Source organism: Notolabrus celidotus, chromosome 15 (assembly GCF_009762535.1).
Source record: "Notolabrus celidotus isolate fNotCel1 chromosome 15, fNotCel1.pri, whole genome shotgun sequence".
NCBI lineage: Eukaryota > Metazoa > Chordata > Actinopteri > Labriformes > Labridae > Notolabrus > Notolabrus celidotus.
In genome coordinates, this window is record NC_048286.1 from 22,678,706 (window position 1) to 22,703,120 (window position 24,415).

Genomic DNA, 24,415 nt, shown 5'->3' on the forward strand with positions numbered 1-24,415 from the left:
TATGGACTACAGGGTGCACATGTACTTCCTCTTATGCTAAAATTGTGCATATACAAATTGTCAGTGCTCATATGTGCTATATCTTTTGTGGTTAACAAAATGTGTTAATGTTATTGTTGCATTTATTGAAGGATATCATTATATATGCACTGCCTGAATGTAGATGCATATAACATTATATAGCTTATCAAAACTGGTGGATTCAGTGTATGAACATGCCTTTCCTGGCATGAAATAAAACAATGTTCACAGACTACATGTGATTTGCGTGTTTGCTAATTTGCACTATTCAAATATTTAGAGTATATTACAGCATGTTACATTAAACAATAGTGTCTGATATATGATCATTTTATACACTAAGGCCATTGACACAAAATGCCACACACAGTAGGTAGACAACATTAATTACCTTGTGATAATTACATAATTGGCTTAATGGAAATGTCATCTAATCATATTATCTCTCCAATATGTGTTAACACACTTGATCTTTTATTTCTAAGTACATTTCCAAAAGACTCAGTTGCCTTGTTCAATGCCAAGGACACTGGGCATGGGCCTAATAGCTAATCTTTGGCACTTTTAAAGCCATTATGCAGCAACATTGATAATACCTGTCAGTTATATTACATAAATATAAACAGAAATCACATAAAGTAATTTCCAGTACAACAAATAATGCAATCTTTGTTTGGAATCCTTTGAATATTTGATAACCAGCGCTGGCATGAGCTGGAGAAAGTGGAATTGGGATAAGTAACTGTCATTAATTTGTATAAGAAAACAATATAGTTAGAAGGGAATAGAATAGAATAGAATGTACTTTATTCAGGTGTCTGGTAGATCAAATTATAAAAATCATATGAAACATAAAATAAGTAATTCAGGTGTCTGTCAGCTCATCTCCCATTGGTTAGAGAGTTGTGAAGCCTAATGGCTGCAGGGATGAATGATTTTCTGTATCTCTCAGTCCTGCAGCGCAGAGAGATGAGCCCTCGTTCACTGCTGCTGTTTCTCTGGTCCACACAGAAGTTGTGAAGTGGATGAGCTGTGTAATTTAGAATGGCCTCTAGCTTCTTCTGTGTGCATCTCTCCACTACAGCCCCCTGTGAGTCCAACCTGGTTCCAATCACAGTGCCAGCTCTTTTCACTAGTTTGTCTAGTCGCCTCGCATCCTTGTATTTTATACTGCTTCCCTAGCAGACTGCAGCATAGAATAACGCACTTGCCACCACAGACTGATAAAACATCTGCAGCATCTTACAGCAGATGTCTAAGGATCTGAGCCTCCTTAAGAAAAAGAGGCGGCTCTGCCCCTTCCTGTAGAGTGCATCTATGTTAAGGGACCAGTCCAACTTGTTGTCCAGGTGTACACCTAGATATTTGTGGGTTGGCACCACCTCGATGTCCACACCTTGAATGTTAACTAGCTGATAGCAGAGCCTGGATCTTCGGAAATCTACCATCCTTTCGTTTGTCTTTGAGGTGTTCAGTAGGAGGCAGTTTCTGTGACTCCAGTCACTGAAGGCTTTTGTCAGATCCCTGTATTCAGATTCCTGTCCATTCCGGATACACGCCACAATTGCAGTATCATCATCTGAGAATTTCTGGATGTGGCAGGACTCAGAGTTGTTTTTGAAGTCTGCTGTGTACAGTGTGAACAGGAATGGAGCCAGAACAGTCCCTTGTGGAGCCCCCGTGCTGCTTATTATTGTCCAAGAGACACAGTTCCCCAACCTGACTGACTGTGGCCTTTCTGTGAGATAATCTGTGATCCAGGAGACAAAGGAGGGGTCCAATCCTATCTCTTTGAGCTTGTCTCTGGGTATGATGGGCTGGATGGAGGTAAATGGGCTTGAAAAAATCAAAGAACATAATTCACACATAAGCACCAGGTTCTTCCAGATGAGAGAGGACACAGTGGAGCATGTAGAAGACATCATCATCCACTCCAATGTGTTCTTTGTATACAAACTGCAAAGGATCGATGGTGTCAAAGACCTCACGCCTCAGCAGCCTCTCCAGGGTTTTCATGATTTCTAGTTTTTTAAATACTGTGATAGTATTAGTGATGATGAGCCTTTCACATTTATTTTTTAAACATCCATAAAAATACCTCAGTGAAAAAACAACTATTGTTATTCTCCATCATATGACGCGCCATCAGAGCCGCTCTCTGATTGGCTGAGCGTGTCCCATGCGTGTTGTGGTAAACACACTCTGAGGTGCGTGTGTGTGCGTAGAAGTGGTAATGGAGGATAGTGTTCTAGTCACAGGGGGCTTAGTTAGCAAGCTACCTTCTGTCTCCTCTGCTCGGAAATACTACTTCTAGTAAAGAGAGGACAAATACAAGGAAAGGGAACTACGTCTGAATCATCTACAAGCAGGTGGTGAGTTCTTGCATGTTGAGTTAGTCCATGTCCGCTCTAGAACGTCAGCTTCTTAACTCACAGTGGTGGCTAAGCTAGCCGGAACTGCTCTACAGCTAATGGCGAGGCTAGCAGTCGGGTGCCGTCTATTTCCTGGAGTAGATCTAAACGGCTAAGTGAATGACATTATAAGTGCTCGCTCTGGCTGCACAACTCAAACATTTCTTGATAGACGTGTTTGGACGTTGGTGTAGCATGTTTATGTTATTTTCATTATACATCACTCATCAGATCTTATAAGAACTCTTCTACGTTGGCTGAAAGTTTTTTACCCACAATGCGAACGACTTGTATGCACTGACTGTAACGTAATTATTGTAGTTTTCTTATCCAGGAAGTAGTCTGATGCCATCACAGTGCTAGCGTGAGAGGACAGCCATCAGCAGTTAATGCCTGTCGCTTTCGTCAACCTGAAAATGAGATGACAAGACGTTCTCGGATCAGTGTATTATCTGCACTGTCATGTTTGTGAACGGAATCAAAATGGAAAGGAGACAGAACCTGTCATAACATCTATGCTACCAGCTAGCTAATGCTAAGCTATGTGTCAACGTTGATTCCACGGAGGAATTTTCTCATGCTCCTTTAGCACGTTAGCAAACGAGCTAATGCAGGCTAACAGAGGAGTTAAAGAGACACTTAAAGAGACGCGGGATGAACCAATCAGGGAAAGTTCAAGCCCCGTCCCAGGCTGTCTGATTCCCCGCCATAGTCAGGCATCGTAGGCCCACACAACCCGTATTATACAGCAGAGGCAACTACAATATTTAAACAGAATAATGCTGTCCTTACATTTAAATTCAATAAATACATTAAATCCGTAAAGAAGTCATCCACCCCTTAATTCACTCATTCATTCATTTATGTATTTAATTAAGACAGGGGAAAACAGGGCACGACAGAATATACCAAATATAAAACAAAAGACACACCGTTGTCTGTGTGTGGTTTTATCATTTTGTATTTTCAGGGGTGGAGGATGAAGATGTAAGATTATATAAATACAAACATGTAACTCAATGCAATTGCCTCATTGTGGAAGAACAGAAACAAATAAACTCAGTACTCAGCTGTCAGTTCAGAGACATCCTGATGTCCAAGCACCTTTACTGAGACTGGTTGAAAGACTTTTAACTAGGGATGCACTGAAATGAAAATTCTTGGCCGAAACTGAAAATGAGGAAACCAAGGCCGAAAACAGAAACAACAAAATAAATTATTATGCCAATTATTAGTAGGGAGACCGGGGACAGTTGTAACATTTCACTCCTTGGATTTGAGATTAAGCCATGCATTTTCTGTTTGTGTTGCACAGGCATTTTCTAGGCCATTCATTAACAGACACTTGAAGCTAGTTTGTATAGCAGTTTGAACACACTGGGTTAAAAGAGCTCAAAGTTATAGACAGAAATGTCAAAAATGTTACAACTGTCCCTGGTCTCCCCTACCATTGCATTTATGGCTATGACTGTGTACTAACCTCACTAAAATCAAGGATCTCATTGAACATATCAGACAACGAGGGTGCATGCCCCTCATCTGGTTCAGAGAGATGAGTCCTTTTTTCTGCGCTCTGTTCTCCTTCTTCTTCTGCGCTTTGCGCTTCTCCGTCTCCAAGCGGGTTCTCCGCATCCATCTCGGCCTGGATCATTTCTCGTGCACGCTGCTTTATTCCCACATCCAAGTAATGATCTTTATAACGCGGATCAAGTACAGCTGGGATGAAGTGCAGAGGATCTGAATAGATCTCAGTGAAACGTGTGCTTAAAGGAATAACGGATGCAGACATGTTCGCCCTTATCCAGACAAGAGTGTACTGGCTGTGGTTTCTGATTGCATCATGACAACATTCTGTTTCAGCCGTGTTGTTTCGGAGATAAAAATACTTCGTCCGGAAACCAAAAATGCACTTTTGAGCCATTTTCAGCTGAAAATTTCCAGTGGCTTATGCAAACCATAGGAAACAATTGTAGAACAGTATCTAAGGTCTCTGTTATGATGGCATTTATTCCTAACCCTAAAGACTTAACAACTGGACATTCCTGTTACAAAATAGCATTGATAGCCATGATTAGGCCAACACCAATTTCATGCATCATCAAAAACAGGATTCACAAAAGCGTTGCATACAATCTTATATCACATGATCTGACATGTTTTGATAAAGACTCTCCCCTTCTTCACTCTATAGGAGCCGCTGTTGAGTTTTGAGATGGCGTCGGATGCAGTCTCTCAGAACCATGGTTCCAAGGGGATCATGACATTCTATCCCACTGCTGAAGAATTCAAGAACTTCACCCGCTACATTGCATATATAGAGTCCCAGGGCGCACATAAAGCAGGCCTTGCCAAAGTAAGTATTGACTGCATGTATTCAACGGTGACCATTTTCCATTTTTTTTGTTATTATTAAATAATGTTAAAGTATCAAGTGGCAAACAAATGTTTCAGAAGCTGAATGTTCAAAGTATTGAAAGAAAAGTAACGCGCTGTCTACTTTCCTCCTCCTAGATTGTCCCACCAAAGGAATGGAAGCCTCGAGGCTCTTACGATGATATTGATGATTTGGTGATACCTGCACCCATTCAGCAGGTGGTGACAGGCCAGTCGGGCCTTTTTCAGCAATACAACATTCAGAAGAAGGCCATGACTGTCAGAGAGTTCAGAAAAATCGCCAACAGTGACAAGTAAGGAGCCTCATTTGCACTCAGTTTTTAGAAATGTATGCAATATCCTTTTTTGCTCAAGTTCATAAATGATTGTATGGTAATTAACTTGTTTGATTTCCCTTTAAAGGTTCTGCAGTCCACATTATGATGACTTTGAGGAGCTGGAAAGGAAGTACTGGAAGAATGTGACATTTAATCCACCTATATATGGGGCAGATGTCAATGGCAGTCTGTACGACCCTGTGAGTTGACACTTCTTTTATTTCATTGCAGTAATGTATATGTATATACAGTGTATATATATGCATCAGTATTGGTCTGATAAAAGGATCAGACAAAGGATGCTCATCAAAATTACTGGATCAGATATATATATATAAAAAAAAACTAAGTATAACCTGTCTGATCCAATCATTTAGCCTCAGCTACTCTGCGTGAGATGCTGGAAAAAGGCTGACTCTTTACGGCCGTTTCAGGCTACATAAGTCATGTCAACAGTTGCTAGAGCATGAGAGTTTTCAGGAGCGCTGTTGTTATGTAAGCTGTGTTAAAGGGATATTTCAGGTTTTTTGAAGTAGGGTCGTATGAGTTACATTGCACTAGTACTCCTGCTAACCACAATGAGTCCCGGTGAGCTCTTCCCCTTTTAATGAGAAAATTCCCAGATGACCGGATGGCAAGCTAGGCTACAATTTTCTGCAGACGGGGACACCTCTTTTGCGTAATTTGGTCCAAGCACTCATCACGGTGCAATTACATGCACTACCAGAAAAAAATGCAGCTCTTGACTTTGCCGTCAGAAACCCCCTTTGTTTTGGCACTATTTTCGGATGCACCTCGCAGACCGGTGTTCTTCCGCTGCATGAGCATGGATACACGCCGATCAGCTGTTTGGATCTGTCTGCACTTTTAGGATCAAAAACTACAAACTGCAAAAATGAGTGATTCTGACAGCGATGATGACATGCCATTTACTGTGGACACTAGAGGATACATCTATGAAGCAGAGTTTACAGAGGAAGAACTCCAGATGCAGACCCAACGTACTGAAAAAGAGAGGGGAGAAACTTCTGTGCTAACGAGTGAGCAGGAGAGATCCCACGTTACCTGGTGGTGTCCAGGTGACCCCGTCTGCAGAAAATTGTAGCATAGCTTACCTCACCGGCACTCATTGTGGCTAGCAGGAGTACAATGTAACTCAGTTGACCCCACTTCAAAAAAACTGAAATATCCCTTTAAGTTATTTTTAGATCATAGACGTAAAAAGAAAACACCTGCAGCTTGTTGAAAACTTTGGATTCCACCATCCGGTTTGAACACTTGGAATCCAGTTGGGGTTTAGTGTCATGTAAATACTTTTATGACACCACTCTGCCTAAACTCAACAAGAACAGATGCAAACACTTGAAGAATCTTGGACACTTATCAACAGAGTTAAACGATGTTACAGTGATGAGCTGCCCGTTGTTACTTTAAAATCTAACCAAGTTACAGGTCACAGTGCTACGAGCTAAAACCTTCTTCAGATCACACGCCAGCATCTTAATTCAAACTGCCAACAAATACTTGACCAGTGGCATATTCCATTTGATAAAGTGCATGTCAGTTTGTTGCACTATTTTTTGACTTATTCGTGATTTAAAGTTACATTTTCTTTCTTCATTTATAGCAGAGTTTTTACACATGAGTTTTAATTCCTGATTGATCCACTACTGCATTTATTAAAGGTTTACAGTTACAGATACCAAAGGCCAAGTATCGGTATCAGGACTGAAAAAGTTGGATCATTGCCTCCCTGCTGCATATGTGATCCCCATCATTGCTTCAGCTCTTTTTGTTGATTTTGTTCTTGTCTGTTGTGTTCCTTCAGGAAGTCAAAGAGTGGAACATTTGCCGTCTGGACACCATTTTGGATACTGTGGAAAGTGAAAGTGGCATCACGATAGAGGGTGTCAACACACCCTACCTGTACTTTGGCATGTGGAAGACCACCTTTGCATGGCACACTGAGGACATGGACCTCTACAGTATCAACTACTTGCACTTTGGAGAGCCCAAATCTTGGTGAAGACACAAACTATTTCCTATATGTGGAAACTTCTGATTCACACATGTGGTGACTCAGCAAACTGCATGATCAATTAAAAACTAAGATTTATTTTTCATGTTTGCAGGTACTGTGTTCCTCCAGAGCATGGGAAAAGATTTGAACGTTTGGCTCAAGGTTAGACACCAGTGCCATGTTTTTCTGTAAGTGTTTATAGTATGAAGTTGTTGACTTGCACAGATCTAAACATAATTCCTTTCTTCTCTAGGGTTTTTTCCTGGCAGTTCCCAAAATTGTGAGGCCTTCTTAAGGCACAAGATGACTCTTATTTCTCCCTCTATACTGAAGAAGTATAGCATTCCGTTTGATAAGGTAGGAGGAGAGCATCTTTATTTCAAATAGAAGACATTTTATATTCATATTCATACCCCAAATTTAAGCCAAATGTACACATGCAGCAACTAATAGCTTTATTACCCTTTCCCTCAGATTACTCAGAAGCCCGGTGAGTTCATGGTAACTTTCCCCTACGCATATCATGCTGGTTTCAACCACGGCTTCAACTGTGCAGAGTCCACCAACTTTGCCACAGAGAGGTGGATCGAGTATGGCAAACAAGCAGTCTTGGTGAGGAACAGTGACGGCACAGAAAACAACACTTAACCTAATTCAAATCTGGTTAATCTCAGATACACATATTAAAACGTCATGGTTCAAATCCTGGTCTTTTTTGTGTCTGTGTTTCCTGTAGTGCTCCTGCCGTAAAGACATGGTGAAGATTTCCATGGATGTATTTGTGAAGAAATTCCAGCCTGACCGTTACGAGCAGTGGCTGAACGGGCGAGATGTGTCATCCATTGATCACTCGAGGCCCACTCCAGAGGCGAAGGAGTTTCTGGGAGAGTCCGACAATGACATCACCAGCAGCAGCAACACAAACTCCACAGAGAGCGGTGTGGAGGACGGAGAGAGGAAGTGGTGGGTCTTTTTTGTTTGTTTTTGTTTTAAACACAAGTAGCACTCTTACTCCTTATAGACATCCACCCTACTGTTTGCGTCTCTGACAAGACTTAAATTCTTAAAAAAAGGTCTGACAGTAGTTCCTTAAAGAAGGCAAGGGTTGAACCTTTCAGTTTACATATTTTCATTAAGTATGGTTGTAATCAGTTTGAAAGCCCAAGCAGTCCCAAGATGCTCCCTGATACGCCTCAGTCAGGATAAACATGTTACAACTGATGGGAATTGTTGTATTTTTGCCTTTTAATGTACAGGACAGCTGAAGAGAGACAGGAAATGTGGGGAGTAGAGAGTGGGGGAGTACATGCAGTAAATGGTCGCGTCTGAAATCGAGCCTACGACTTCTGCAACGAGGGCTACGGCCTCTGCATATGGGGTCGCTAAGACCGCTAGGCCAACGGCTCCCCTGGGCTGCTTCTTTATTGGGGACAACACAGTGACTATAATGTAGGGATTGTTTTAACTCCTGTTGGACGGATGATAGATATTCAACTCTAGGAAGCTGCCCAGACACGTACTGAGAAATTTCTGTTGATTGTTTAGTGATGGTAAAGTTGTAGAGAGAGTTGAGAGGACAGTGTTTTCATCACTTTTGCACCCCTGTGTTGATTAAATGTGTTTGGGCATTAATGAAATGAAATTTCTTGGCTGAAACCAAAAACCGAAAATGAGGAAACCAATGCCGAAAACCGAAACACCAAAAAAAAAAAGATTATGCCAATTATTATCACCATTGCATTTATGGATATGACTGTGTACTAACCTCAGTAAAATCAAGGCAAGTGGGTTCTCCGCATCCATCGTGGCCTGGATCATTTCTCGTGCGCGCTGCTTTATTCCCACATCCAAGTAATGATCTTTATAATGCGGATCAAGTACAGTCGCGATGAAGTGCAGAGGATCAGATCTCAGAGAAACGTGTGCTGACAGACTCTAAAAGGATGAGATGTGCTGTGAGTCACAGATACATCTCAAAGACATTTTAAATGTTGGGGTGAAATGCTGTTGAGTGAAATGTGGAGGCTTTCTGGACATCTGCAGAATAAAATATGATGACACTTTTCATTGTTAAGTATCCATGCTAATGTTGAGCTAGAACTTAGCCTGTTGTTTTAGAAGGACAGTGGTGAGCCGTGTTGCCTCTTACTAGGGACCTCCACCAGATCCGTGTCCAGTCCGTCTCCGACTCCTGTCCTCATCCATGTTGTCTTTATTGGCCTCTGAAAACCTCGGACCTGTTAACTCCAGGCCTGACTCTGCATATAATGACGGTTTGTTGTTGTAGTCAACTGAAAAACGATCTAGTGATAACACAGAGTGTTTTATCCTGAAAATGAACCGGATGTTTTCATTTTGTTTTGGTGCCTGACTTTCTGTTTTGCTCGATCTTTTCTATTGAGATGGATGCGTCATGCTCCGGCATCCGGCAAAAATAGAAGTCTGATCCGGAGGGCTCTGACCTGCCGGATCAGAGATGCAGCCTGAACGCAACGGAGCAGATCCAGTGGGAGTTAACACATTGACTAGAATAGAAACCTATCAGACCTGGTGCCGTGACGGATCAGAGACGGACAAGGATCTAGTGGAATTTGGCTTTTGGTGGTTATTTGCAGGCTGTGCATAAAGGATATTGTGACTTTTTGCTCTGAGATATCAGCTGCAGTAATAACTCTCCACCTGCTCTCTCTCGCTCTCTGTCAGAGTTGCTATGATTATGGGATGCTGTTACAAAATTCATTAAAATGCTGAGGCTGTTGCTTTATGCACATTCAGATTGGTTTCAATTAGAGATATTTGTTTCACATTGACTTAAATTGCCTTTTAGTCCCATTCCAAAAAATACATTTCCTCCAGATTAAAACAGCATTGAACTCTGAAGTCAGAAATTAAAGATAAAGGGTGAAAGGTCTTCAATTTCCAACAGTTTCTTAACATCTGCTCTGTGTCTCTGTTTGGCAAACCCTCAGTGCTACACAGAGGATAGAGACAAAACGGCACAGAGTGTGTTTGGATGTGCCTGATGAGGTGTTTCCCAAAGATGAAGATGAAGAGGATATGGAGCAGTATGGGAAGCGGCCCAGGCTCAGCCTCATACCTCCTCGCACTGTGACACAGGATGGAAAAAGAAACAAAGGTATACAACCATGTCTCCAGTAGGGAGCTAAGCCTTGAATGTGCCTTGAAATGTTTTATTGTGAAATGGAATGAAGGAGTACATTTTTCATCATGACATCTAAACAAAGACCTCTGCTTTAATTCACAGGCCCTCCTAAGCTGGTCGTGACACCAACCAAGCTCACTTTATTGGACCCTTTCCACAGGGGGTTAAGTCACAGCAATGGTGATTCAGGCCGGCCCCCTCATTACACCAAGACCCGTGCTCCTGCAATCTCCTCTCTGTCCCAGCCCAGAAACGGGCATCTATCCGTTTCAGTTACATCTGCGTGGTCCGACCCCTCAGCTGCACCTGCCCGCAAAATGGGAGTGGCCAGCCTACTTTTCCACCGGACCCTGAGTCCGAAAGACGCTCTTCAAGTGCACAGCTACACTCTAGAGAAGCAGCAGCAGCCTCACACGCAGCTGCAGGTTCACAGCTACGCCAGAGAGCATCAACCCCGTCACCTCCAACACAAAACCTGCACACCATCACAAGCACAGCTTCAGACCACATTTAAGGCTCCGAGCGTTGAGATAAAAGCGCCTCAGCCGGAAACCAAGGACGTTATTGCCAAAGGAGCACTGAACGGATCAGAAGCACGGGGTTGTGTGGAGCAGGACCAAAAGGAGGAAAAACCGAAAACGCCAAGACCTGCTGTGGATAAGGTTGTGGAGGAGAAACCTCAAGATGAGCCAATCAGCAAAACGACTTCCTCTCCGACTCAGACACAACATGAGGAGATGAGCAAAGCAGAGACGGAGCCTGCAAAGAACAGCAAACGAAAGGTCTGTTTTGATTTCCACTCCTAAAATGAAGCATTAAACAGCAGATTGCAATATTTAAAATATGTTTAATATTCATTATTGGCTTTCTGTACACTGTAACACCTGCATGTTTGAGCACAGCTGCCTTTCTTTGATGCATGACTTGTTTTTTAACACAGAATAATCCAGAACGTTTCTTAGTTCTGAACTTTTGTACATTTCTTAACTTCAGTGCATGAAGTCACCTGAGTCAGACTTATTGGTAACTCTGTACTGGTGCATTTTCCTTGCATGATGTTTGCATACTAATCTCTGTGAGCTCTCTTTTCTGAAATTACATACTAAAAGAACAACCCTTGGTAACCTCTCTGGCAGAAAACACTTAATAAGGCATTTTTCCAAAAGTCTGCCTTGAATGTTCAATCTTATCGATGCTGTTTAAACTACAGAGTTACCAATGCCCGCTTCAGGATAGTGGCATAGTCATCGTGAAAGACACCAGTCCTGTCAGTCAACCAATTCGTGATGAGATGAAGGTGATCGCTCACAATCATCACGTAAGTGGATACAAAGTGTGGCCAAGTTGTCAAAGGGATCAGTAGAGCCAACGTTTAGATGGAGATGTGTGCCAACCAGTACAAAGCTACCAATATGCCTGAAAATTCACCACACCTGATGTTACCTTCATTGCCACAGGTACTGTGTACAGCATTTCCTGTTTTGAAGTTGTGTCTTGCTATACTCTTGTTTCTCCAGCAGGTGTCAGAAGAACAATCATACTGTAAGTCAGTGGTGAAGAAGCAGCAGCAGCAGGCACAGCTCCCAAAGCTGCCCCGACATCACCCTCTGATGATCAGGGAGGTGCACAGTGATGAAGGTGCGTAACGGAAGAATGAAATGATCACCATCCCTTTTTCTGACACAGGGCTCTATTATGGCTTAAATTCCTCTTCTCTCTCCTGATTCTTGTTCTCCTCTTTCAATTAAACTACCCCTCCTTCTGTCATACCCCTGCTTGTAGATTGGTGTGCAGAAGAAGAGGTGGAGCAAGAGGAGAAAGAGGAGTGGGCAAAGCCGCTAGCCCAGCTGTGGCAGTGCCGTCCATATAGCCCTCAGGCAGAGAGAGAGTACAACAAGCAAATGGGTCAGCAGGCTCCGTACTGCTCCATCTGCCTGCTCTTCCACACCTACCATGAGGTGACGACATTCATTTATTATGAATCACTGAAATGTTTCACTTACGGTATCTGATTTGTTGTCGTGCACTAGGTATGTCCTGATCCTTATCCTGATCCCGATCCCAACTTTTTGATCAGGGCTTCCTTTTTCTTAACTGATCAGGGATCAGGAATTTCAGCTGATTACCTCACTCTGACCATTAACATCAGCTGTTGTAAACTGATTACAATTTAAAGCAGAACACCAATGCATAAGTAACTTAGCATTAGCAAAATCATGGCTAAAATGTCAGCAGTGTGAAAAATGTTAAACTAAACAGCAAAAGCAATAGTGAAAAAAGCTTCTGTGCCAAAGCAACAAACTGTGAAAGGCTAAAGAGGATACAGAGAAGGTTGCTGAGTTCTTTGCTTTGGACATACATCTCAGTCTCCGTCTTTTGGCACCTTTTGATCTCTAGAATTACATTCTTCTCCACCTCTAGTCGGAGTCCAGCTCTGCCAGCTCGTGCGTGACGCTGGTGAACCATCCGGGGGGCCGCCAGTGGTCCAAGCCACTCATCCCTGAAATGTGTTTCAACACCCAAACCAACAAGTCAAGCGACTCCGGGGAGGGACAGTTGTCCAACCCTCATGTAGCCGAGGATGGGACCAGCCAGCTGGTTAGCTGTGCTCAGTGCTGCGTCCGTGTTCACACCAGTAAGCCCTCTTATTTGATAAAGAATTGTTTTTTATAAGAACATGTATAGATGGGGAAGCTTATGGTTTCATGAGCTCTGTTCCATTTTTAAGTATGGAGATTTTCAGATGAGGTACACACTCTTCCGCAAATACTTAATAACACTCAAAACCCTAGAAGTTAAACTCTCTGCACCCTGCTCTCTTTTCACTTCCTCTTTTTACTCCCAATTAGTCATGACAGTGTTTAAACAACATATGCCATTCACTTCCTGTGATCCAAACGTTCAGAGTAGGTGCAGGAAATGAAAACCCCTGGGTGTATGCAATTCATTTGTTTTAAAAATATCTAATTCTCAAATTCATGTTGATCAAAGAGTTAAGTCTATTATAAGTGACTGTATGACATGTTCCTCTCTGTTCCTCTTCAGGTTGTTATGGTGTATCTGGGGAGGGAGCAGAGCTCGATGACTGGTTGTGCGCTCGCTGCGAGGCTGATGCTGTCACAGAGGTTAGTTGGTCGGGCTGCCAATAGGAGATAGTCATTTTGATAATACAAATATTTTAATTCATCACAGTAATAGAGCAGCAGAGATGTTGTAGTGTGAGTATCATGTTTTCCTGTAGCTCTATTTTTCCCTTTTCTAGTAAAAGTACACGTCCACACCCCAATGAGGCTGATTCAGTCTCTCAAAGTCGTGCCTTGTTCAATCTAATAGCACAATCCAGACTGTAAACCCAGCAGCGCTATAAAAAGTTGTTATCTCATAGTTAAAACTGACCACCTCACCACCCCGCCTTTCACACACAAACAAACTCAGCCATGTGTGCTGCTGCTTCCTTTGTTCAGAGACAGTGAGTGAGTTCCCTTCCTTTGTTTTTCATGTTTGAAGAATTTGTTTTTTCAAAACTTTGTTTGTAAAATGTATCTCTAAATTTCCTTTGCTTTCAACACTCCTGTCTGCAGAGAACAATAGATTATTGTTTGGAAAGATTCTGGGAATGTGGCCCAGGTTTTTTGTACAAACACCTTTTGACCACAGGTGGGCATGCTTCACTTTACAGTTCATTGTAACTGCTCAGTGGACTGCCGCTTCAAACTGTGCTGTTAGCTTTAGAGTTTTGAAGCTGAAGTATCATATTCGTGTGTAAAGGTTACGTATTTATTCTATAGAAATATCAGGTTATATGATATCCCAGGTTTTCTCAGTCTTTGTCACTTTTATTATTAACAAGGCTCAGAAATATTTTGATGTCCATCTTATTAAAGTTGTGCTCATATGTTTACATACCCTGGCTGAATTTATGACTTCTTGGGTAGTTTCTGTTGTCTCTAGGGTGGCAAAGGGGTGGAACGTTTCCGGTAAATTTCCATGAGAAGTTAAGCTGGGGAATTTTGGAAATATTCCAAATTGGATTTTATGGGAACTGAATGGAAAAATATTTTATCAAAGCATAAATATTTGTTTAGTTATAAGCAGACATCCATCCAAAATAATAAATTAAAACAGAATCATTTTTAAGTAGAACTTTATCAAGTTTTAAATATTTTATTGAACAATCAATTATTTCGTTGTACCACAAATACATGAATGTTGAGTTAAATATTACTCGTCCTCTCCGACCCAACCCATTCAAAAATTAACAAAAATGCAATCCCATCAAACTCCCATTCCATATGTTAAATGAAAAGAGCCCCTCTCCCTCCAAAAAAGTCCCATTCAACATGCAAATAAAAAGTGCATGTAGGGGGCGTGGTCTCAATAGCCCTGCAGTAAGCAGTGTGCTGTGTGCATGTGATTGAGGAATAGCAGAGATATTCAACTGTACTTGCATGAAATCTGGTTGTTTTAATCAGGATTATGCTAAAATATATATTTTACCCAACTTTATTTAAGTTCCCTATTAAGAGCCAACCTTCAATTTAGTAGATTCCTGGTTTATTCCCGTTTATTCCCATAGAAAGTTTCCAACTTTGAAAATTCCTGGAATTTTGCAACCCTAGTTGTCACTACTATATAAAAAGAGCAAACACAGTTGTTTGACAATAAATGGCTTCACCACTAACCATGAGTGAAAAAAAGTTTTTCTCTGATTCTGAGCAGGTATTTTCTATCTATAGTGAGTAAACTAACTAATACAGTGTAATTTGTCAAATCTCTGGTGAAAAAAAGGTAAACAGGATTAAGATGAATAATTTAATGTTGTTTGGTCAATCATTTAGTGTATTCTGAAAGAAATGTCACTGATTTGGAGGCAATGCTACACTTCTTTTTATTTCACTCTCCTCGAGTCTGTATTGCTGAACCTGTTGACAGCAGTATACATATTAGTGAGCTTCTCTTTATGCATAATTCAACCTCAGGAACAGGTTTTGAGAGGGTTCATTGAGATGCTTCCACAGCTGCCATACCAGGTGGGCTGTGGGTGAGCAGCTTTATTGAGTTTTGAAAAAGCTGATATCTATCTGTGTGGTCTAATAGGGGAGACTGGGAAATCCCCAGTATAGATTATATAGCAGAATGTGCATATAGCATAGATGACACATGAAGCATAACATCATCAAGATCAGGATTTACGTAGATGTGAGAAAAAGAGAAGGTGTCAGTGTAGTATTTTAAATACTAACATGTTGTTTTATGTCTGCTCGCCTAGGACTGCTGTCTGTGTTCCCTGAGAGGAGGAGCTCTGCAAAGAGCCAACGATGACAAGTAAGAAATGTGATGAGGCAGAGGGGGACCAAGGTTTAAGGATTCTCTAGTCCTGATAGATTTGATCAGAAGCTGTATAAGAGAAGCTACTAAAGTTTAAAGGTTTCTGATATATGTTTGGTACTGATAGAAATCTGAGCTGGTTACTAATTTAGTGCAAAAACATAAAGAATTCAGAAACGCCTCTTTTGATGTATAATTAAATGAGATCTGTGGTAATTATGCAGCAAAGGATGAGTCCTCCTTTAATAGAAAGTAGGGAGTAATTAGTAACTGGGAGATGTTGTAGAAGTCTGTATGCTGCTGCACGGTCAATATAATAAGGGGGTATGTACGGTGGCCAGATGGTGCAAGACTATTTGCATATTAAAAACGCTTTACAAAAAACAGGAAACACAACTACAGTAATAAAATGAACAACACAAACTCCACAAGAGGAATGCAAAGAGTGACAGGAAGACAACACTGTTGCAAGTGTTTCTGGCGGACTGTTGGCACAAAGGGTTTCGACTATGCAAATCGTCTGATGCATGGAAATGGGCCTATCACAGCTCCATTGATCTGTGTACAAATCTGTGCACCAGACATAAAGAGGATTTAAATCTTCACTGCAAAAACTGCAAATAAAATACAAAACTATATTACAGTGTGTTTGGTGTGTAAATGTGTGCATCCATCCACAGACACTCAATGTCAGCTGAAATGATAGGAAGTGCCATTAAATCTTGAAAGGTTTCATTTCATTGTTCAGGAAAATTCAGCAGATCACCCACTGTGTTTCTCAGCTTCTTCATAAACTCCATCAAATGGTTTGAATCAAGAGAACATTTGGGTTTCTGAAGTGAGCTAAAAATACAAATATTTGGTTTCAGCATCAACAAGATCCACTGATAAAAAAATCTCTCTTTTTATAAGCTGATATATGTCTTTCAACCACATCTCATCATCTCCCTCTGTCAATAAAATGTCCAGTGTCCATAATACTGTGGTAACTATCTCCATGACAACTGAGCAAACACAGGCTGCAGAGGAAGATGGAGAGAAATGGTAAAGTTGGGACAGATGATGTGTTCGTGGGTTTAAAATGAACTCTTTGTACTTCTGATCATTTCCATTGGAAACAAAAAAGACAAACGGGAGGAAATACAACCACATAAACTGAAATAAGGCTAAAAACAGGATAATGTTAGTAAATGTGATATTAGGTCAGAGTCAGAAATAAAGTTAAAGAAGATTTTTCCCCGATCCAGTAAAATGAGTCAGGTGAACACTTTTCTAGAAACATTTCACTCTGGAAATTGAACTGTTTGGTCTAAATCTACCTCGTGTTTGCTTTTCACACAGGTGGGTTCATGTTCTCTGTGCCATCACTGTGCTGGAAGCTCGCTTTGTCAACATCACGGAGCGATGCCCCATCGACCTCTCCGCCATCCCCCTGCCACGCTTTAGACTGGTAAGACTCGGTGCAGATACAGCAGTCTGTGTGGGCTCACTGAGGCTTGATTTACAGCCATAAAGGGATAGTTCCATTTTTTTTTAAGTGGGGTTAGGATGAGGTTGTTTGTACTATGTACAGTGTGATCCAAACAGATGCAACGCAGACTGTTATCTACTGTATTTAGCTACCACTTAAGGCAGGTTATACTTCGGCGTAACGCGGACGTGAGCTCTACATACTTGTGGGTATCAAACAGTAAGCTACATCTTGGAGGAGGTCTATGACTGGTCCTCTGCATAGTTACAGGAGCTACGCAGACCAACGGCGTAGGGTACTCCGTCGATTCAACGTAGAAGTATAAATCAGGCTTTACAATTAAATACATCATACAATCCGGCTTTAAAAAACCCAGACTAACCCTTTAAAGCTGAACATAATAAGTGTTAATATTGTGTGTTGTACTGGAGCTTTTGCTCTTTTTGTTGTATTTAAAACAGATCTAAAGTCATTTGTTTCAATAATCATAGATGTACAGTAGTAGTCAGGTGGTTACTACCATGGTGCCTTCTACTTCCTCACGGTTTTTCTGCGTCCAGTCATGGAACACCTCTGATAGTATAAATGACAAACAGAGCTGTATCCAGATAACCCCTTGTTCTTACCGAGGAAACATGTTTCACCATAATGAAACTGATGCCTGGTCGTTGGCCATATCCGCTCTGTTTCACTTCTCGTTTTTTGGCCCCTGTACATTTGTGAATAGTGGATTCTGTTTCATGCACATAAAGGAGCTGTGCTATTCTCATGACTTTTCATTAAGAATGAAGCGAGTCATAATACATCATAACAAAGGTTTTTACTTGAGGCCATTGTTAAAGGCAGACAGTGTGTGCTTATCTCCCCTCTTGTGTGCGAGTGTCGTACAAACTTTTATAAAGAAAGTGGGAAAGTTCACACCCCTCCTCTCAGTTTTGGATGCCTTGATCTCAAAGGACATGTTTTCTCAATGGATCAACTTATAAAAAGTTCTTAGGTGTCCGAACCATTTAAAACCATCTAAAGGAAGCAGTGTCCTTTCCTGCTAATGTGTCTGTGTCCCAGTTCGTGTCTGGGTCTGCTTGTATTGTACTGCCTTTGACTTTTTTTTTTTTTTTCTGGCTCCTTCTCATTCTTCCCACTTGGCTCATTTCCTTTCTCCTCATTTCCTTCCCCTCTACTTAAACCTGCCACTCATAATTCACCCTTTTCACCTCTCCCCTCCCTCCACGCTCGTGTCTTTGTCGCTCTGGTAGAAGTGTGCATACTGCAGGAAACGGATGAAGAGAGACGTAAAAGGCTGTTGTGTTCAGTGCTCCCACGGGCGCTGCTCCACAGCCTTTCACCCCACCTGTGCTCAGGCAGCCGGGGTCCTCATGCACCCGGACGACTGGCCGTTCATAGTCTTCGTCACCTGTCACAGACACAGAACGCCCGTCATACCTGAGGTAAGCCGGATGTCAAGTGCGAGGAAAGATCAAAAAACTTTCTGCGTACATTGTCTGATAAGTTGTTCTGTAGATTACACTACATTTATTTATTATTTGAACTTTTTTATTAGACTCAGCCAACAAAACAACAATGCAGCCATCAGACTCAGAGACAAAAAAAACAAACACCTTTGAAAACACCTAGTCCATAGTGCTAAAGTAAAGATAAATGAATAAATAAATAGATTGTAGACAATTAAAAATAAGTGAATACAAACATACAAAATTATAATAATATTAAGATTGTAATGATTAACCATAGACTGTTTAAAATATGGACGTAGTATCCGTGATGTCACCCATCTGTTTCTGAAGCGCTGTTTTGAGGCCAATCGTCTGCGGCAGCCATATTGCTGCTGTCGAGCGATTGACACGTAAAGAGGCGGGCTTTGAGCCTCCTAGCTAACAGCTACAGTGTTCCCTCCTGTCAATCAAGTCAGCTGTGCCTCTCATTGGAAGACTCGTAATCTCAATATCTTCTAAATTGCCGCTTTGGAAAAAAAATCACCCCCCCTACAGTGTTTGCCAATCGAGAAATTAGCTATCCAGACTACACTCGTCTTTTGTACCAGGCTGTAAACATGTTTATTTCTGCTGTAAAGATTGGCTTTTTCCCATTCATGTGTATGTGGTTTCCAGTACTTCCAGAGCCAGCCTCAAGTGGATCCTCGATGAACTGCAGTTTTTGATACTTCCGCGTTGGACTCATATTTTTAGACCGGAGGTTGCAACTTGTGATTACAACAAAAATAATAAACAATATGTTATTATAATAAAAAAAAAACCAATTTAAATAATTGTATTAATAGTCATTAGGATAATAATAATAATAATAATAATAATAATAATAGTAACGATATCAACAATAACAATAACAATATAAATAATTGTATAATAGTCATTAGGATAATAATAATAATAATAATAATAATAATAATAATATAAATAATTGTATAGATAGTCATTAAGATAATAATAATAATAATAAAATAATAAATCCACACTGTAAACTTCAAAGAAAAATAAGTCAATAAAATAAATTAATAATTATGTATATCACATTCAGCCCATCATACACTAGATTTGAAATGGTTGCTCCCACATTTTTCTCCACATATAGCACTAATGTTGATGTCAATGCAGCATTTAAACACAGTTTCTTATTAGTTTAAATAAAGATACCTTCATATTAGTGAAACACAGGAAGCAAAAGGTCAAAGGTTAAACATGCACCTGTTTTGGTGCCATGATGTCTCTTAGTCGTGGTACATTTTTAGACAAAGAGGATATATTTAATAGCCTAGCCGTCAGCTTTGAAAAGTTCTAGATGTAGAACGTTTTCTAAACCACCACAGGACTTCCTACTTTAGTTCTTTTCATGCTGCTGTGCTCCTCTAATTTGGGAAAACAGACATCTGTTTGGTCCTGTCCAAAAATATGCTGCAGCCGCATTATGCAACAGGAGCTCGCTTTGGAGGTTTCTTGTCTGCTGTTGTAGAGTCGAGCTATGTGATAACAAGTCTGGGCTTGTTTGTAACACGCTACAGTCCATGGCGGTCTGTTCCAAGGAAAAAGAGCAGCACAAACATTAAGAACAAAAGGTTGTTTCAGCCTGAACAGCAGACTAATCCACGCTGCATTGTCTCTTTACACTTCAAACTATCAACCACTCATCTTTGTTGTGTGCAGAGTGATGAACTCTAAAAGAGTAATGCTCAGATTCTCTCTCTTCCAGCGCAATAAAGCCTCCATGCGAGACTTGACGGAGGGGCAGAGGGTGATCTGTAAATACAAAAATGGCCGTTACTACCAAAGCCAGTTGATGGAGCTGACCACGGCTACCTTCTACGAGGTCGTGTTCGACGATGGCTCCTACAGTGACAACCTCTTCCCAGAGGACATTGAGGTTATTGGACTTTGTTTTCTGAATGTCTCTGATGCTTTTAATGTTTTAATGTAAAGCACATTGAGTTGCCCTCGTGTATGAAATGCGCTATACAAATAAAGCTGCCTTGCCTTGCCTTGCCTTGATGACATGTAGAAAAACACTCAGATGAACTGAGTGAGATCTTCAGGGCAGATGTTATCTCACATAATTGAAGTTTCCTGTCAAGTTTCCTTTTTAGAGAAGTGTTCTTATCTCATATGTGTCACTAGTTCACCTTTTAACTTTCTCCTCTTCGCAGAGCCGCGACTGTGTGCATCTCGGTCCACCTGCCGAGGGTGATGCCGTTCAAGTACGATGGACAGACGGGTTGATATACGGAGCCAAGTTTGTAGCAGCACACTCCATCCCTATGTACCTGGTAAAACTCCCCCTATCTGTCAGTCTGTTTCTGTGGTCCTGACATGCTCACACAGGCTTTACTCGAACCACATCAGAAGGGCTTGCTGTGCCTCCCAACCTCAAACCGTGGGAGGTCCATGTGGTTAAAAGTAGAAGAAAGTTGGGACGTGTTATAAATAGACGAGCTTGCTCATCAATATGTGATCTCTTAAAATGAAAGGCTTTCATGTAGTTGGCCCTAATTAAGCACTTTCTCCTCTAATTATGTTTTGTGGTTGTTAAGAGAGTCATGATAATGTGACAAGAAGCCATTGACTTATTGTCGCTTAACGACTCAATGTGATGTGATATATTGCCACGGGCGTGTCCAGAACTTTGAGACCGGGGTGGCCAAACTGAGGCTCTCACATCAGGCAGGGGTTGCCAGTGCATTTACAAATAAATAACATTTACCCTTTCTGTCTTCACAACCTACATTCATTAAAGTATTAAACAGTTGTTATATTCTCTATGACTTAAAAAAAAAAAAAACATGACAAAGTGGCATAAATCTTCTAAGCTTAATTCTTTAAGGACTTACAAAAGATTTTTTTTTCAAAGTCACATTTGAGGGCACTAATAAAGAAATCTACTGTCAGCCTTTTAACCATAGACTGTATAAAATATGGACGTAGTATCCGTGACGTCACCCATCTGTTTCTGAAGCGCTGTTTTGAGGCCAATCGGCAGCGGCAGCGGCCATATTGATGCTTCGAGCCTCCTAGCCAACAGCAAACAGTGTTCCCGCCTGTCAATCAAGTCAGCTGTGCCTCTCATTGGAAGTCCATAATCTCAATCAGTCTTTGAAATTGCCGCGTTAGAAAAAAATTCACCCCCCCACAGTGTGTGCCGATTGAGAAATGAGCTATTCAGACTACACTCGTCTTTTGTACCAGGCTGTAAACATGTTTATTTCTGCTGTAAAGATCGTCTTTTTGAATTGGTGTGTATGTGGTTTCCAGTACTTCCGGAGCCAGCCTCAAGAGGATCCTTGATGAACTGCAGATTTTAGCACTTCTGCATTGGACTCATATTTTTAGACCGGATGTTGCGGCTTGATTGTAACAGAACCCCACCTCTGACAAGGCAAATAGCCAATCATAGTTTAGGATTTTGGGGTGGCCAATTGTATTTCAAGGGGTGCCAGTGCCACCCTTGGCCACCCCTCTGGACACGCCACTGTATATTGCACACTCATGTTAGAGCAGAATTCAAGCATATAAGCTGTAAAATAATGGTGTAACCTGCTAACTTGTTTGTGTATGATGTGCGTGTGTTTGCTCAGGTGGAGTTCGAGGATGCATCTCAGATTTCTGTTAAACGAGAGGACATCTACGCACTAGATGAGGATCTGCCTAAACGAGTCAAGTCCAGAATGGTAACCTTTAATCCTTCATCTCACCCGTATGTCTTTGAACCTTTTGTGACAACACAACATGTCACAAGATGTGACGTGTTGCCTCTGTTATTGTTTGTTTGAGATCAGATGCACTACAGAGTTGTGATTTCTATCTCCCATGTCGTGTTTGCTCCTCAGTCTGTGGCGTCGGACATGCGTTTCGAGCTCTTCGCGCAGAACGAAGTCAAACAGACCTCCAAACGGCAACGAGTCATCAACTCCAGATACAGAGAGGACTACATTGAGCCCATCATCTACAGAGCCATCATGGAGTGAAGTGTCTCTCCCTCTCTCTTCTTCTGCAGCTCCAGCTCTCCACTTCTTGGTCTGGCTTCTCAGTTTGTGGCTTCTGCTCATAGGAAAGACCAACAACCCCACCTCCTCCTCCTCCTTTTTTTTTTGTTCTTATCCTTCTTCTTCCACGGCCTGTTAGGCGACATATTTATAATCTACGGCTGGGACTTTAAAAGACTTTACGTGCATTGAATAACAATATTCTTAGACCTTCATTTCCCATAATGCTTTGTGGGTTATGTTCTCTTCCACCATTGCATTTTTTTTTTCCTTTTTCTCAGGAAGAAGCCATCAATGAACTATTAACTGGGAAGGTTGTGTGGTCAGCTTTCATCTGCTCCACATCCTGCAATGGACAGATTTTCTACTTTAGTGATCTGTTTTCTCTATCTTTATTTTTTTCACAAGTTATCTTGAATATTCTGCAAAATAGTGCTTAGGAATGAGGTTCTCTACAGGAAGCATTATTTCAAGTCAGGTTTATTTTTCTCATTCATGAAGTTCAACAAAAGCAGACCTGAAGAGCTTGAGCCAATCAGCTGTGCACCACAACAATAATCTGACTCATAATCGATTAATTAAGATCTGTGTTAACAAAACCCCAAAGAGATGAAATGATTTCACATTCTTACACATCTTCAGATTGTACTTTACACTGTGCATCTACTGTGAAGGAAGGGAAAAAAAGTGGACATGTTGTGAAGGCCCAAGCCTTACATTTCACAGGGCCTGGCAATTCTTTGCTACTCCTGAAGCTTTGTCACAACTCTTGTAATTAATGTTATTATTATACTTTATTTATGCGAGTGCATTGAGTTTCGAAACAAAGCTATTTTTGTCATGTCCTTTTCACGGTCTTTAGAAAACCTCAGATGTATTTATATTTATTATATTGAAAGGTTTTCAGACATCCTGTTTAAAATTTCCAGGCTCACTTTCCTGTTTTTGATCGGAGGGTGTGAATGCCAGTCTGGGTCAAGTCCCAAGCAAAAAGCACTTATTGTTCCCTCCTGCTACGGGACATTTAGATATTTTTGTGTGTTTCTGATGAAAGTTAGCTCTAGAGCATTGTAACCAGGTTATAGTTTGATCCCGAATAAAAAAAAAAGGTGATTAAAGGATCCTTGTCCTGTGCAGGTGTTTATTATTTTGAGTCCTTTTGTATTTGCTTAGAAATTAAGCTTTTTGTTGAGGAACAATGTGAGTATCTGCATTTCCATGAAGATGTGGTGTCCAAAGCATTGCATCAGTCGTCATAATAATGGGAGCTAATTTGTACAAAATTGTACAAATGGCAAAGTTTGAAGTGTCCATCCAAGTTTTGGAAATAGTCATCACCTGCGTTTTCTTTTCACATTCTCTTGTGTTTGAGACGCTGGTGTCGGATGTCTCTGCCAGAGGGCCTGCAGCTGTGCCAAGCATGATGAGTCTTGTGAGGTGAAGATTTCTGCTGAAATTTCAGGAGGTTGCCGTGCTCTTTGCTTTTCATATCACAGCTTCAAACCTCTATGAACTCTAGCTTTAAAGACAAGTCTGATTTATTACCGCTGTATTGGAGTCTTACAGAAATATGTCAGCCTATTTTTAGACAGTCACTTGGTTTTAATCCAGCATGCACTGGAATGTAACCTCAAACGTTTTGCTCTTTAAAATGAATAGGCTGTAAAAAAGGGTTTGGGGGTTATTTGGGATGTAGTTTTCACCAGTTTTTTTAATGAGTGCTTTTACAGTGCTTTTAATGAGAGTCCCCTCACAGAGCTGTTTGGCACAGAGCAGGTCGA

The 24,415-nt window shown here is 41.1% G+C and overlaps 1 protein-coding gene across 5 annotated transcripts; it reads left to right on the forward strand.

The window, feature by feature from the left end:
- The first annotated feature begins 2,202 nt into the window (after positions 1-2,202).
- On the forward strand, positions 2,203-23,757 carry kdm4ab (lysine (K)-specific demethylase 4A, genome duplicate b). Of its 5 annotated transcripts, none has more exons than XM_034702662.1 (23): positions 2,203-2,393; positions 4,624-4,785; positions 4,944-5,119; positions 5,229-5,343; positions 6,972-7,165; positions 7,276-7,325; positions 7,417-7,520; positions 7,638-7,775; positions 7,900-8,126; positions 10,133-10,299; positions 10,429-11,108; positions 11,537-11,644; positions 11,844-11,964; positions 12,109-12,284; positions 12,748-12,961; positions 13,372-13,451; positions 15,596-15,651; positions 16,996-17,104; positions 18,382-18,573; positions 20,351-20,521; positions 20,802-20,921; positions 22,227-22,319; positions 22,479-23,757. In XM_034702662.1, exons 2-23 carry the CDS (start codon positions 4,645-4,647, stop codon positions 22,614-22,616), a joined length of 3,570 nt encoding a protein of 1,189 aa, XP_034558553.1. In that variant the 5' UTR covers positions 2,203-2,393; positions 4,624-4,644; the 3' UTR covers positions 22,617-23,757. The 5 variants fall into 5 exon arrangements, with proteins under 5 accessions (XP_034558553.1, XP_034558556.1, XP_034558554.1 ...); XM_034702665.1 differs by having other exon boundaries at positions 11,847-11,964; XM_034702663.1 differs by having other exon boundaries at positions 2,203-2,390.
- Positions 23,758-24,415: the final 658 nt, after the last annotated feature.

Excerpts from the sequence above, each read along its gene's own strand:
- kdm4ab (XM_034702662.1), top strand. The coding sequence starts at position 4,645 with ATGGCGTCGGATGCAGTCTCTCAGAACCATGGTTCCAAGGGGATCATG. Across the intron at positions 10,300-10,428 it reads GGATGGAAAAAGAAACAAAG|GCCCTCCTAAGCTGGTCGTG; the intron begins GTATACAACCAT and ends TTTAATTCACAG. Across the intron at positions 13,452-15,595 it reads AGGCTGATGCTGTCACAGAG|GACTGCTGTCTGTGTTCCCT; the intron begins GTTAGTTGGTCG and ends CTGCTCGCCTAG.